Here is a 16,520-nt window from a genome sequence, read left to right as displayed (position 1 = left end):
ATTTGGATGCCCAACCAGACGACATCTTCGTCGACCACCAAAGTATTCCCGTGAAATGTGGAACGTACACCAGCTTGTTCTTCGAGGATTACCTAGAAAGAATAATTCTATTGAAGGTGGCATAGAGGATTTGAGGAACAAGTCGCTGCTTATCATCCCAACATTTGGAAATTTATTGATTGCATTAAAAAAGAACAAAGTATTAACGAAATGCGCATTGGGAACAATATTTAAGTGGAAGTGATCCGGGCAACAAAAAAAAAAAAAGAAGCATCGCGATTGTGATGAACGAATTAAAAAGTTTGTTAGTGCATACGATGAACAGAGTGATATTGTTGATTATCTAAGAGGTATAACACATAATATTCCTTATTAATAATGTACATACTGTGTTGTAAATATTACAGTTTCTTAGTAATTAATTATCCCAAAGTGACTGATTCTGAAGATTGCATAAACATTCATTTTGAATTTTTGCAGTGTACTGTGACATACTTAATGTTATATAATTAGTTTAGTTTAAAATTAACCAATTGTTATATTGTTCAAATAATGAATTTTTTACTATTTTTGTGATACATGTAACTATTAAAATACATAATCTACCTATTAAATTACATATTTCCATATATGCTAATCATAGCTTAAGGCAGAAACTTAAATAAAAAATAACTTTTTATGATTTGACCAAACACATCTCATTGCTTCTAGATGGTAAAATGGGATAAACTAATGCAGCGGTAAATTGTTTATGCGATAAACTGACGCGGCGATAAATTGCTGGTGGTGAATTGCTGGCTATAAACTTTCCTAGACTCATCAAGCACCCAGCTCAATGCTAGAACCGATGCTCGAGGGCACAATATGGCCAAAGTTGGCTTTGCGGCAAAAAAATCCAACAACAACAACCACCAACCAACCAACCAACCAACCATGCTCACGCAACAGACAAAACAACGGCATCTTCAACAGAAGAGACCTTTTGTCTCACAGGTGGTAGCAGTTGTTGGTGACTCTGTTGTCAGGGAAACAGAAAGTATATTGTGTAAAAAGGATATATGGAATAGGACCAGGATATGTCTGCCAGATGCTAAAATTGATGATATTGTAGAGCAGTTATCTTTTAAGGACACAAAGTGATATTTTTGTGCACGTTGGTACTAATGATTTTAAGAGTAGGAGATCTGAGGATTTACTTAACATGTACAGGACGACATTGTGAAAAAATTGCAAGTTAACAATTAAATTTTAAGTCTGTAATTCTGCCAAGATAGGAGTACATGGTAAGGGCCTTGTCAGTTGCTTTGGCCCCTAGAGAAACTGTGCAAGGCTTATGTGGTAGAATTTTTATCAGCATGGTCTGTGTTTGTTAACAGAAGAAACTGTTTTTACAGAGATGGGACACTTCAATAGAAGGGGTGCAAGAACGTTTGCTGTTGCTATCATGGCAGGTGGGTCAGAAAACTAACTTGTGGGAGGAATACACAGAATAATAGATTAACAGCAGCTGAAAGCAGAAGTGAAAGTGATCCTTGCACTGCTTTTACTTGGGCATACAGCAGCCTGAAAAGTAAGGTGCTAGAGATTACAAGGTATGCTGGGGGTCTTCGTGGACCAAGCAAATACATGCACTTGCTTTTAGTAACCTTAATACAGTCCATGTATTTGCTTGGTCCACGAAGACCCCCAGCATACCTTGTAATCTCTAGCACCTTACTTTTCAGGCTGCTGTATGCCCAAGTAAAATGCATATATACTAGTGTGTACATTAATGCTAAGTGTACAGTAAACAAATTTGAAAATTTGAAGTAGAGGCTAAGTCATGAAATGCATATATTGCAGTGATATTGCTCAGACATAAGGGTTGTAGAATCTGGATGCATGTGTACATAAAAGGACAGAGAAGACAAAAGTGTTGGGGAGTCATGCTCTTAGTTAAGAAACACAGTTTATAAAGTAGTGTATCTAGATGTTGTGGGTGGCCAGTGTAATGCTGAGTCAGTTTGTTGTGACGTAAACACTGGGAAAACTACAGAGTGAGTCTGCTATAGGCCAAATGACTGTGATGAGTATAATGAACAACTATGCATTCCTTGAAGAACTCTAGTGCATTGTAAAGTAAAAAGGACTTGCCTCATTTCATGGTATCCACTTGATTCGTGAGAAATTGTGTGTAGGAATGTGTATGTATACCCCCCCCCTTTATTTTTATTTGTTTTGCTGGTTAACAACTCCTAAAGATAATACTTCAACAGCAGCAGCTAAATTCTCAGGGTAATGTCTGTCACTAACACTCTTCATAAGCAAACAATATTCTAAATTTATCATTCTGGCCAAAGACAAGTTCCTTTATAAGTGAGATTACCATTATAACACACACACACACACACACACACACACACACACACACACACACACACACACACACACACACACACACACACACCAGCTGTATTCTTTTTCTTTGACCCAACTAAAATAAATGAACATATACCTCACTGAATGCTAGCCTTGAAATTTTCAGATTTGAGGATATGTAGGAATATACTGAACTCATAACCGCTTTACTGACATAATTTTTACCGTTTACTGTTATTCAATTTGTTTGTATCTTTCAACTTGTATCATAATAACATGGAAACTTACAAATTGGGTTCTTCAGATCATGTAATTTGTGGATGTTCCTAACATATCAGATTATTGTGTTACATCTTCTGTTGGTGTCTGCAACCAGTTGTTTACTTGCAACGTGCAATGGTGGCATTAAATGCATACAATAACTAGTGCATTTGGTAAGATAGTAACAAGAATACTCCTAGAAATACAAGGCATTAAATAAATAAAGATAAGTACAATTTTCATATATTTCTCTAGATAATAATAGATTAAACAATCAGTAGCACTAACAAGATTGAGGCTTCATAATGTTATGTGACCATGCAATAACTTAATGTGTATTTAGCGTAAAGTCTCTACAGTATTAAAAATGTCCAAAGAAGTTTGAACATTTTTAAAATTGCCCTTTGATCTTAGCTTCAAGTTAAAAATCATTTATTTCCACCGTGGATATTTCTACAATTCAGGGCTTTGTTTTTGTGGCATGTTTCAGCAAGACTTTGCTGAAACATGCTGCATTCTCAAGTCGTGTTAAAATTGATTGATATGTCTCATAAGATATACCAATTTCACTATCAACTTTGCAAATAGTCAAATATCAATCAAAAACAAACAGTTGAATCATTTGTCTTTGAAGTTGAAGGGTAGCCAGAGGGAAGATCATCTTCGGTAGACAAGCAACCCTCTTTAAACTTTGTGAACCACTGAAAAGTTTTCAAATAACATATAGCATCTTCTCTGAGAGCTGTTTTTAGTATTTTATGTGCTTCTGTTGTACTGTGCCCTAATTTGAAATAAAATTTGATTCAAGTTCACTGCTTAGAAAAATTGCTCATTTTAAAATGTGATAACACATAAAACATCTTCCTTTTGTCACATGCTAATTCACACCTACTGCATATAAACAGATAATTCATGCAAGACTGTCTAGATGAGTCAATGAATATGTTGTGACAAGTTGCAACTCATTAAAATGCTGCATTCTCAAGATAGTCTCTGAACTTTTTGATTATCTTTTATTATACTAATTTCCATGATTGTTCAGTTTTTTATTGTATAATTGCCTTTTTAAAAAAAAGAATAAGACCAGAAGGCAGTAAAATTTTCTCTCCTCTCTCGGTCTCTGTAATAAATATCTTCAGCTCTGAGAGAGAGAGCGAGAGCATTTTATGCTGTATTTTATTTTCAGCTGAAAAAAATACAAGAACCTAGTCTTAATGAAATGAAGGCTAGGAGCTTTTATTTTTAAAAGCTTTTTAGATTAAATGTGATGATTTTGTATGAACTTTACCAAATAAATATGTTTTCAGGATGTGGAAGAACGTAAATTTGATGGCTCGGGATATGACCGTGATTTAGTTGAGATGTTAGAAAGAGACATTCTTCAGAAAAATCCCAATGTGCATTGGGATGATATTGCAGACTTGGAAGAAGCAAAGCGCCTATTAGAAGAAGCTGTAGTCCTTCCAATGTGGATGCCTGATTTTTTTAAAGGGATTCGCAGGCCATGGAAGGTAATTTATGCTTTTTTTGTACTGATTAAAAAATAAAATTACCAATATATAGGAAGTGTATCTATATATTATGTAAAGACTGCTTTCAGTAATATGTAAGATTATTTTATTTGGCTAACATAAAAAAAAAAAAAAAAATCATAATTATGTTTTGTTGCTTGGGCTATTGTAAAACATTTTTCATTATCCTCAATATCTAAAACTGCCCTTTGAGGACAGTTTTACATATTGAGGATAATGAAAAATGTAACTGCTGGACTGAATGTTATCTCTTTAGCTGTTTTTGCTGACTTTCCATAAACTTTTGAGAAAATCATGCAGTGCAACATCAGTACGATGAACTGTGAAGATGCAGAAGGTTTAGTTTGGCCACACAGTGTTTATACACAAGGTGTGGCAATAAAGTTCCTGGACTAGTCCTCTTGCGGTCATGTTCGATGAGTTTTAAAATAAACAGTATTGGTATTTTGTACTTCAAACTTCCTCTAGCAGGTGGTGGTAGAGATATGGTCCAGTAGGCTAACAGGTTGCAAATAAAAACCAGTTTTGTGAGTAGCATTAATGTTCCATGTCACAACTTTGCAATCGGGCAAAATCTGCAACAGAAACATATGAATGTTAAAAATTGTTTATAGTGATGAAACATTAAGTTGTACCAGTGTGTTTGAATGGTATAACCAATCCAAAGATGGATGTGAGGATGTTCGTGATGACCCAAGAGGTGGGTCATCACGAACCTCTTGAAATGGGGACAGAGTTGCAAAAGTTTGGGAAATTGTGGTAAGAGATTGCTGTTTGATCCTCAGAATGATGGCTCATGAGTTAGATATGAATAAGGAGAGGAATTGTCAAATTCTGCATGAAAATTTAGAGAAAAGGAAGGTCTGTAAAATTTGTGTTGCACTGCCTCACAGATGAGCAGAAGCAATGAAGAGTGTCATCGTGTAAAGACTTTATCCAGACTTGTCATGATTATCCTAATTTCTGTGACTGTATTGACACTGGAGATAAGTATTGGGTGTTTCAGTGTGACCCAGAGAAGAAGTGTCAGAGCATGCAGCAGACATCAAAATCATCACTAAGGCCCAATACATTTTGTTTACAGAAGTCCAGGATCAAGGTAATGCTGATAAAGTTTTTCAACAAATAGGGTGATTCACAAGAAATTTGTACCTGAAGTGGGGAGGGAGAGAGAGAGATATCACCAATGCTGTGTTCTACTTACAGATGCTTCAAAGACTACTGAAGTGCATTTTCTGGTGAGACTGCAATTTCGAGAGAAAGGCAGCCGGTTCTTGTTGCACAACAATGCCCCCACGCATTTTGCACTTGTTGGGAAGACATTTGAAACATGGCATTGTACAAATCAACCACACCCTACTCTCCCGATCTAGCACCAGAGGACTTCTTCCTCTTTCCCAAGGTGTGATACTGTTTGTAACAAATCTCTCTTTTAATAAAGTATTAAAACTGCCCTCAAAGGGCAGTTTTAGATATTGAGGATAATGAAAAATGTAACTGCTGGACTGAATGTTATCTCTTTAGCTGACTTTCCATAAACTTTTAGAATGGTGTAATAAGTGCATTTAATTGGGTGGTGATTACCTTGAATAAAAATAAAATAATTTTTTAGTTCCTTCACCCTGTTTCTTTTTATTGCACCAGTCCAGCAACTTTATTGTTGCTCCTCATATATATAGTTTTTTTTTTTGTATGTTTGGCTGTGTATTAGTTGTTATACTTGGAAAACTTAGGTCTCTTTAAATTAGGATAGAAAAGAATAGGGAGTGATCATTGCATTGAGTTCTATAATACGTTTGAAACACTGTGCTAGTGCATGACAAATCTGTTCACTTATCACCAGGTAGGGAAGTTTAAGTCACTAGAAAACAGTTCATAATTTAAGTCGAAGCTATTCCTCTTCTAACCACAAGGTCAGATTATCCTTAATCACTCATCCATGGGCTACACTCACTCACTCACTCACTCACTCACACTCACTCACTCACTCACTCACTCACTCACTCACTCACTCACTTCACTCACTTCACTCACTCACGCACGCACGCACACACGCACGAATAAACAGGTGGCTTAAAGGTATATAAATAATATTAAATTACAAATAATGTATGTAATCCCCCCCTTTTAAGTTTAAAAAGTTATATTCACTAAAACCAGTAATGTCATAAAAGAAGAGGGTCATGTGGTAATAAAATAGATACTTCAAACTTCATCTCCTGTACCTGATTCACTGTAGAACGGGTGGTGTGAGTACAGGTAACCCTTGTATAACATGGTAGTTTGGTTTCTACAAAATCTCGTGTAATGTGAAACCATGTTATACGGGACTAAGAACCAGTACAAAAAGGAGGGTTACATTCCAAAAGCTAACAAAAATACACCATTTTTGTTTTTTATAACTATTGGAAACTTAATTTTTATAGTAGTAATAACTTAATATTTTAATTTTATTTTATAATAGTAGTAACTTAAATAGTAATAACTGAACAAACGTCTTACCTTACAAACTGTGATACTTATATGTGAGATAATGTACCTTCATTTAATTTTCTTCCTCTTAATTGCTGCTAAGCACAATCTCTTCTGCAGAATCTAGATTTCGTGTACCTTCTGTTCTCTTTAAAAATCACAAACTGCACTCTTCAAAGTCCCAATTTTTTATGGTCTCAAACAAGCACAAGTTCAATAGCACAGAACCTAGGGATCTCCCAACAAAATACAGTGGACTCCTGCTTTAAATGATATGTGAAAATTGGAAGGATGTTTTCCAATTAGCAAAATAAAAATAAATTTATGCTTGCATACATAGCTTAATTAATGTCCTGTAATATGTACATACTAATTGATATATCTGTTCACTGACTTTTTTTTTGTTGAAAAATTTAAAACAGTAAAAATATTGTCAGGGAAACGGGGAACATACTTTGTAAAAAGGATAGGTGGAATAGGACCAGGGTATGTCTGCCAGGGGCAAAGGTTGATGACGTTGTAGAGCGGATATCATCTTTTAAGGGCACAAAAGGTGATATAGTTGTACACGTTGGCACTAATGATATTAAGAGTAGGAGACCGGCGGAATTACTTAGCAAGTACAGGTCACTGTTGAAAACAAGCCGTGAATTAGGGTTGAACTTGAAAGTGTCTGCAATTCTGCCCAGACACGATAGGAGGGAGTATATGATGAGAGCCTTGTTGATCAATTCGGCCCTGGAGGGATTGTGCAAGGCTCAAGGGGTAGTTTTTTTTTCAGCCTGGACTGTACTTGTTAACAGGAGAGATTGCTTCTACAGGGATGGGATACACTTAAATAGAAAGGGTGCAAGAATTTTTGCTGATGCTGTCGAGGCAGTGTTAGGTGGGTCGGAAAACTGCTAGTTGGGGGGGGATACAAGGACTAATAGATTAACAGTAGCCAGTGGCAGAGGTGGAAATGATTCTTGCACTGCTTCTATTGAAATGAGCAGAAGTCTGAAAAACAAGATGCAGGATATTTCAGAGACTGCTGGTAGTCATTGCGGTACAAGTAAACACATGGGTTGTGTTAGAGTAGCTAAGAATAGAAACAGGTGCATGTATACCTGCGTGTACACCAATGCTAGGAGTTTGGTAAATAAATTTGATGAATTTGAGGTATTGCTCAAAACATCAAAGGCAGATATTGTTGGGATATCAGAGACGTGGTGTCACACAGATATAAGTAATGCGGAACTGGAATTTGGGGAATACAATGTGTATAGAAAGGATAGACAGGACAGGAGGGGAGGAGGGGTTATGCTATTAATTAAGAAACACATAAAGTCCAAGGAAGTGAAGCCAGTCGACATCGATGGACAGGGCAGTGTCGAGTCAGTTTGGTGTGACATAAGCATAGGGAAATCAAAATTGAGAGTAGGAGTGTGCTATAGGCCTAATGACTCTGATGAGTATAATAAGATATTGTACAGGGAAATAGAGTGGGCCAGTAAATCAGAGAGTCTTATAATGGGGGACTTTAATTTCCCAGATATTGACTGGAATTTGTGGGTTGGTCACTCGCACACTAGCAAGGCTTTTGTGGATTTATTGGATGATTGTTTTCTACATCAGCATGTTCGTGAGGCAACAAGAGGGAGCAATACTCTTGATCTGATTATCAGTAGTGATTCTTCATGCATTAAGAACCTGCAGATAAATGAACCACTAGGTGGCAGTGATCACAGTGTGTTGAAGTGGGATTTACTCAAGGAGGTAACTACCATCAGAGGTAAAGGGAAGGGTTTTTGTTTTCGTAAAGGCGACTATGATGGTCTGAGACAGTATTTAAATTCTATACAGTGGGACCAACTGATGATGTTACCAACAGCAAACTCAAAATGGGTAGCCTCCAAGATTAGTTCCTTGAATGCTTCCCATTTTGAGTTTGCAGATGAACTAATGAGACATGTGGCAGAGAAGAAAAATGCATGGGATACATACAAATTAATGGGTGACATGGAAGCCTATGATAGATATAAGTTGGTCTGTAACCAAGTCACAAAGGAGATTAGGCAGGCAAAGGCAGACTATGAAAAATCCTTGGCAAAGGATGCAAAGAAAAACAGAAAAGAGTTCTTTACATACTTGAACTCGAAAAGGAAAGGGATGAATCAGATTGGTCCACTGGATATTGATGGTTCAACAGTTGAGGATCCTGCTCAGGTGGCTAACAATCTAAACGAGTATTTTGCATCTACATTCACGCATGAGGAGTTATTCAGGAAGGAGAATGATGTAGGTAAAGTAAACATTGGCAGTGAGCTGGATGATTTTGTAATAACTGAGAGGAAAGTGGAGGAGAGATTGTTGAGGATAAACATAAAAAAGGCACCTGGGGTGGATGGGATCTATCCAGTTATATTAAAGGAGGCAGCAAAGGAAGTATGCAAACCCCTAGCCATAATTATGAGAGCTTCTTTGGACTCAGGGGAGGTACCCATAGACAGGAGATGTGCAAATGTAACCCCAATTCACAAAGGAGGATCAAAGGCTGACACAAGTAATTATAGACCTGTTAGTTTAACTTCTGTTCCAGGTAAATTAATGGAGGCACTGGTTAAAGAAGCACTCCAGGATCATCTAGACAAGAATTCAGTTATAGCTCAGATGCAGCATGGTTTTGTTAAGGGCAGGTCTTGCCTGACCAATTTGATTGGATACTATGATGTAGTGACAAAAGAACTGGATGCAGGGAATAACTTTGATATTATATATTTGGATCTTAGAAAGGCTTTTGATACTGTTGCACATGGAAGACTGCTGCACAAATTGGAGCAGTGTGGCATTGGAGGCAAATTGCTGCTATGGATAAGGGGATGGTTGAGTGGCAGAAGACAGAGAGTGGTAATCAATGGACACTGCTCAACGTGGACTAATGTTATTAGTGGAGTTCCTCAAGGTTCAGTGTTGGGTCCGTTGTTGTTTTCGGTGTTTATGAATGATATTGATGATGGGATATCAAGTTTAATGTCCAAGTTTGCAGATGATACAAAGGTTGGCAGGGTCGTTAAGGACAATACTGACGCTATGCTGCTGCAACAGGATCTGGAAAGGTTGAACAGATGGGCTGAGAGGTGGCAAATGAGGTTTAACATCGACAAATGTAAAGTGCTGCATATGGGAAACAGTAACCCCAGAGCAACGTATCAACTCTGCGGTACTACACTGACAGTGGTGGAGAATGAAAAGGACCTGGGGGTAATTGTGCAGGCAGATATGAAGTTCTCTGAGCAGTGCAGACGAGCTGCAAGAGTAGCTCATGGTGTCTTGTCAATGATATACAGGAATTTTTCTAGCAGGGATAAGGAGGTGATTATTCCCTTGTATAAGGCAATGGTAAGGCCACATCTTGAGTACTGTATACAGGTCTGGAGGCCTCATTTCAAGAAGGATGTAGAGCTGCTGGAACGGGTACAGAGAAGGGCAACAAGATTAGTAAATGGAACAAAGGGTTGCTCTTACGAAGAAAGGCTTAAGTTTTGCAAATTACAGAGTTTGGAGACTAGGCACCGGCGAGGTGATCTGATAGAGGTGTATAAGGCTTTGAATGGTTTGAGCATGCTCAGTGCCAATGGGATTTTTCATCTTTCTCAGAATAATCACCTCAGAGGGCATAAATTCAAATTGAGGAAGGACGGATGTCGGATAGATGTGCGGAAATTTGCCTTTGGCCAGCGGGTGGTTGGTTGGTGGAACCGACTTCCATCACTTGTTGTTGAAGTTGATAGCCTAAACAAATTTAAAGCTCAACTGGACAGGTATTTCGAACGAACGGAGGGGTGAAATGGGAGTGGGTTTTTTTTTTTTTTTTTGGCTGATGCTGAATAAGCTTGCTTTCTTGCATCATATGCCTCTGCTAATGCTAATGCTAATGCTAAGCAATTAATAACAAAGAACACGACATGCACAAGTTGCAACAAACACGATACCACAAGTGAGATACAGAGTAATGAGTTTCTGAAAATTTATTTATGTTTTTTATATGAATATTTCGTGGAAGGGGAAACACATTTCATGGTAATAACGTGAAAACCCACAGAATTCCAGCTATCAGTACTATCCCAAACGCAAGATTGAGTTTACTACCTGTTTATGATTGGTTACACTAACTAACAGAAAAGACCAATGAACTGGAAGGGTGCAAATTGTTTTTATTGTTTTATGGTAGTGACCTCCAGAAATGTGCTTTAGAAAAATACCATAAAGGCAATAACGACTAGTGAGCCAACAGCAGGGATTCACAAAAGGAAATGGAAACGTTGAAAATTACATCTAACATAATAGCAGGGCTTTTCCAGCATAAAAGCTCAAAAATACCATATTATGTGAGATTTCCTGCAATTCTCAAACCATGTTAGAGCGAAATCATGTTATATAAGTACCGTGTTGTGCGAGGATTGCTGCAATTCTCAAACCGTGTTAGAGCAAAATCGTGTTGTAGAAGTACCATATTATACTGGGGTTGTCTGTATGGGCATTATCTCATTGCAGGCACATTCCCAGGGGCAGCAAACTGCAATGTTCCTTGCAATAGTATGTGCTGAACTAACATTAATCTTACAGAGTGTGTCAGTTTCTTCAGTACTAATGTGATGATTTTCTCATATGAGTTCTTCCCCTGGTGCCGACTTCTGGTGTTGTGACACATTATGCTTGCCTTGGTTGGGGCAAATCTTCATCACTCTCAGTACTGTTCTTAAGCTTATTCACCAACTTGTAGACTTGCTATTGCACTTCACAATACTGAGCCAACATTCTGCAATAAATTTATGCAGGCTTTGTTCTCATTTGTTCAAAAATTAGATTACCGATCACATTTTTACCTTGGTGCAAGGGTGCTGCTATCTTGACAATTGAGTGTTTCCAAACAATGTTAGCAGAGGATGCCATGTTGGAACTAACTTGCTATAGCCAACAGACTTTGATCAATAATTTGACACAGGATTACCATCAGTTTCTGCATAGTATGTTGTATTGTTTTTTTATTTTCATTTGAATGATCTTTGTATATTTAGATAACTTAATATGTTAAAAAAAAAAAAAAAATGTTGGATTTCTATCTGTCTAATGAAATTTAGGTTAGGATGACACAACAAAATAAAATTTCACACGTGTGTTCATTGAAAGTAGAGTTTTTAACAATGTGTAATCTATATGCTGGTAATGCCCTTAATGCCTATTATCAGCAAGTTGAGAGAGAGAGAGAGATTTCTAGAAGCCCTTCATGGCGTACAGGCTTTCAGTTAGAGCCCTGATTTAAATTATCTTTTACAGATTTTAAATAATGTTTTTTGATATGTTAGTATTAGTAACGGCCGCATGGCGCAAGAAAGCCTATGGCTTATGCTGCACCAGCCAAAAAAAAAAAAAAAATCCGAACAAAACAATGATAAAAACAAAAAAAAAATAAAATAATAAAATAAAATAAATAACTAAATAATAATAATTAATAAAAAAAAAAAAAAAAAGGAAATTAAACCTATCATCCTATGCGCTTCCCTTACTCGAAAGTACTATCCAGATGACCTTTGAATTTCCCCACACTGTCAGCCTCTACCACCCATGAAGGCAACTTATTCCAGTAATTTATAACTCGCTGGCTAAAATAAAACTTCCTGCAGTCCAATCTAAACATTCCCCCCCCCCCGTAACTTGAATTTATGTCCCTAGTTCTAGCATCATTTATAATCTTGAAAATTTTGTCCTCATTCATTTTACTGATGCCTCTCAGAGCCTTAAACACCTCAATCAAATTTCCTCTAAGGTGTCTAGTTTCCAAACTCTGCAACCCACATATTCGAAGTCTTTCTTCATAAGGACGCCCTTTTGCCGATCTCACCAGGCGAGTTACCCTTCTTTGCACTCTTTCAAGAAGCTCGATGTCTTTCTTTAGGTGCGGTCTCCATAATTGAACACAGTATTCCAAGTGTGGTCTAATATAAGCCTTATATAATGGGATTATCACGTCCCTATCTCTACTTGCAAAAGTTCGATAGATCATCGATAGGACACCACGGGCCTTCCTTTCAACCTGTTTACAATGCTCAGAGAATTTCATGTCTGACCATATCGTAACACCCAAGTCCCTTTCCTCCAGTACTGGGTTTAGTTGAACTCCACCAAGTGAATAAGTTTTTTTGGGATTACTGTTTCCCAAGTGTTATACCTTACATTTTGTTGGATTAAAGACAGCTGCCATTTTTCTGACCATTCCTGAAGTCTATCTAGGTCTCTCTGAAGAAGCTCAGCTTGACAGTGATCATTAACTACTCTACCAATTTTAACATCATCTGCAAATTTAGACATCACGCCCTCTATCCCTTCATCAGTGTCGTTTATGAAAATTAAAAACAACAGTGGTCCTAATACTGATCCTTGGGGAACCCCACTTCTTACATCAACCCAATCTGAGGAATAGCCATTTATCACAACCCTCTGCCTCCTGCCCTGAAGCCATCTTTTTATCCATCTAAGGATTTTCCCAGTGATTCCAACCTGTTCCAGCTTATAAAGCAACCGCTCATGTGGGACTGAGTCAAAAGCTTTGCTGAAATCTAAATAAACAATGTCAAAATTATTCCCTAAATCCAGCTCGTGAGTGACCCTTTCAAAATAGCGAACCAGATTTGTTAAACATGATTTTCCCTTTACAAAACCATGCTGAGTATCTTTGAGAATTTCAGTTAGATCCAAATGATCCTGAATTCCACCCTTGATCATTGCCTCCATGATTTTCCCTACTACGGAAGTCAGACTGACAGGTCGATAATTTTCAACTTCACTTTTAGAGCCACCCTTATGTATGGGAGATACATTTGCATATTTCCAATCCAAGGGAATCTCCCCAGAGTCTAGTGATGCTCGCATAATTAGCCTCAATGGTTCAATGCACTCGCTTGCCGCCTCTCTTAAGATTATAGGGTATATTCCATCAACTCTAGGAGCCTTACTGGTCTGTAGGCTCGAAAGTTTTTTCATTAAATAATCTTGCGAAATTTCAATATCATTAATTACATATTTTTTAACTTCGTTCCCACAATTTCCCATTGCCACAAAAGGCTTTTCATTTGTAAATATCGATGCAAAATAACTGTTGAGTTCATCTGCAACGGCAGCTGGTGTGTTTATTACTATCCCCTTTCCCTTACGTAAAGGTCCGATCTGGTTTGTCCTGCTCTTCTTGGCATTTATATATGTGAAGAATTCTTTATCCCCCCTCTTTGCTCTGTTTGCTAGTGATTTCTCATAAACTGCCTTTGCTTGTGGAACCTTTTCTGTGGCTTTATTACATATCACCTTGTAGCTGTTATAGGCTTCAGTACTTTCTATTGCTCTGTAACCTTTCCATGCCACCTTTTTCTGCTCAAGTAATGTGGCAACTTCACTCTTCATCCAACTTGGAACCCTTCTCGTGGAGTATTTTTTTAATGGTATATACGCATTCAAGGCATCTGTGATTAATGTTTTAAAAGCGTACCACAGTTCAATTGTATTCATTCTCTGCACGATATCTACCCAGTTAATAGAGGCCATGTAGTACCTTAAGGCATCGTAATTTCCTTTTCTGAAATTAAAACCCATTCCTTTGCCTTTTACTTCTGCTACCTCTCTCATCATCATCCACCGTAGAACTCAGTGATCACTTCCTGTTACTGGTTCCTCTACTGTCAGCCCTGTTATGTCATCTGAATCATGGGTGATGATGAGGTCTAGGATATTCTTTTCTCTAGTACTTTCCCTGACATGTTGATACAAAAACAGTCATCTAGTTGATTTAAAAATTTTGTTCCCTATGTCGAGTTTCCTTCCCATTTACTCCAATCAATTAGAGGCAAATTGAAATCACCCATAATAAGACATTGACGCTTACTTGCCCATTCCATTTGCATGTAGAGGTTTTTGTCATAACTTCACATTCACCTGGTCTGTAGATTACTTCTACTCGCATTATACCTTTGTTTTCAACTATCCCACACAATACAGACTCTATACTAGCATGTGAAATGTCTGAATCCGGGAAAGCTGTTGTCGCACTCAGGCTGCTTCTGATAAGAAGCATTACCCCACCACCCCTTCTATCTAACCTATCCTTCCTAAATACATTATACAAGCCGTACTGAAACTCATCATCCCCAATTTCCGGGTGGCACCAACGTCTCTGTAATCCCTATTATGTCCACGTTACTTGTTTTAACCAGCAGTTTGAATCTCTCATTTTATTGACGACACTTCTAACGTTACTGTATAAACAATTAAAAAAATACTGTTCTTGTATATTTAACAACCCTAACACAACCCTTGAAGTTTTTTAGGCTCTCTTCCCTGATATTAGCTACCCGCTCACGTGAAACGTTTCTGCCCCCAGAACATCTAGATAATACGTCCAGTTGGGGTAACAGATAAGAACTCTTAAGGTATGTGCAAGAGTTACTTTGATCAATATTATCAGATAAACGCGTGTCAGTATTAACCACATCCCCTCCTAACTAGCAGTTTCCCTGAACCTTTAAGGTATCCTCAATAATACTGGCAAAAACTTTTGCACCACCTTTGTTTAAGTGTATCCCATCTCTACAAAACAAATTCCTTCTACTTACAAGTGTGGGCCATGCTGATAGAAATTTACACTCTAAAGCCTTGCAGATTCCTTCAAGTCTTGAGTTAATCCACAAGGCTCTTAACATATAATCCCTCCTATCGTGTCTGGGCAGAATTGCAGACACAGACATTATGGCCTAGCTCGCGACATTTCCTCAGCATGGTCCTGTATTTTTCCAACAAATCGTCAGATCGTGTACGTTTAATATCATTTGTCCCCACATGAATAATAATATTTTCTCTACCCCCTTTATCCTCTGACCATGTAATTGTCCCGGAGTATAAACAGAAAATTTATTTTTTAAATTTACTTATTGCTAATTTAACTTTCTTTAACCTTAACACATCCATTGCATCATATAATTTACAAACTCAGCTTCTTGCTTGATCTGATACAGGAACGTAAAGAACAGAAAACTAAGAATTAGAAACTTACTTCTTCCATGAAAGTGCATCTTTGCATGGTGGATTGTCATTCCACTAAAATCCAAATAAAAAAGTCACCAGCTTAAAGTTTTTGGATTCTCATCCTCATGTGCTGACTATAGCTGAATAATTGGCAAGATTAATTTAAATTATGTAAGGAACATCACAGAATTGCCTAGTATAAACATAATTACCTGACTCGATGATTGAAAGAGACACATTCTAAATTCCATATTGAACAATTAGACTTTACACCAGCCGGTATTCAAATAAAAAATTCCAATCCTGCAACTAAAACACTTTATTTACAATAAAATAAAATAAAATAAAACTGATGTGATTTAATTTACAATAAAATATAAAATATGATGATAAAAGCAATAAAAACAATTAATAAAATACCGTAACAACTGTAGCTTTCGGAGATAGCGATCTCTTTTCTCAACAGCATATTTCTGCTGTGTGGCACATCCTTAAATAGCAGGTCCACGGCACTCGTCACATGGTTCCTCGGGAGTAAGGCCGGAATTTCCCATTTATGCACCGGAAATGGCTCGGGAGCACGCTAGCTGAAAGCGTTCATCTCGCCAAAGAACCACGGTTTCCAAGAGGGGATGTAAACGTACACCCTTGTCTCTATTAATGGAATTAATAGAGATTTATTCTATTTTTTCATTAATTCTATTAATGGAATACGTAAACTCTCAAGCCATTTATGGTCCCAGAACTCCTGTGCATGATCCGTGATGACAGCATCCTCCAGGGAGCTTCTTTCGTTATGGGGTCTTTTTGACACAAGATATAACTGTGTATAACCTCTGTCCCGGC

The 16,520-nt window shown here is 37.5% G+C and overlaps 1 protein-coding gene across 1 annotated transcript in view; it reads left to right on the top strand.

Annotated features, from left to right (window-relative positions):
- The window catches only part of LOC150083658 (katanin p60 ATPase-containing subunit A-like 1), a 115,550-nt gene that overhangs the window by 42,847 nt on the left and 56,183 nt on the right, over positions 1-16,520 (top strand). Inside the window, exon 5 of the mRNA XM_090377426.1 lies at positions 3,927-4,130. Within this exon, the coding sequence (XP_090233552.1) occupies positions 3,927-4,130 (204 nt within the window). The remainder of the gene's footprint in view (positions 1-3,926; positions 4,131-16,520) is intronic.

This window comes from Mastigoproctus giganteus, chromosome 7 (genome assembly GCF_048544385.1).
Source record: "Mastigoproctus giganteus isolate SK-2022 chromosome 7, ASM4854438v1, whole genome shotgun sequence".
NCBI lineage: Eukaryota > Metazoa > Arthropoda > Arachnida > Uropygi > Thelyphonidae > Mastigoproctus > Mastigoproctus giganteus.
The sequence above is the reverse complement of the archived record's forward strand: the minus strand, read 5'-3'. Positions and strand labels throughout refer to the sequence as shown.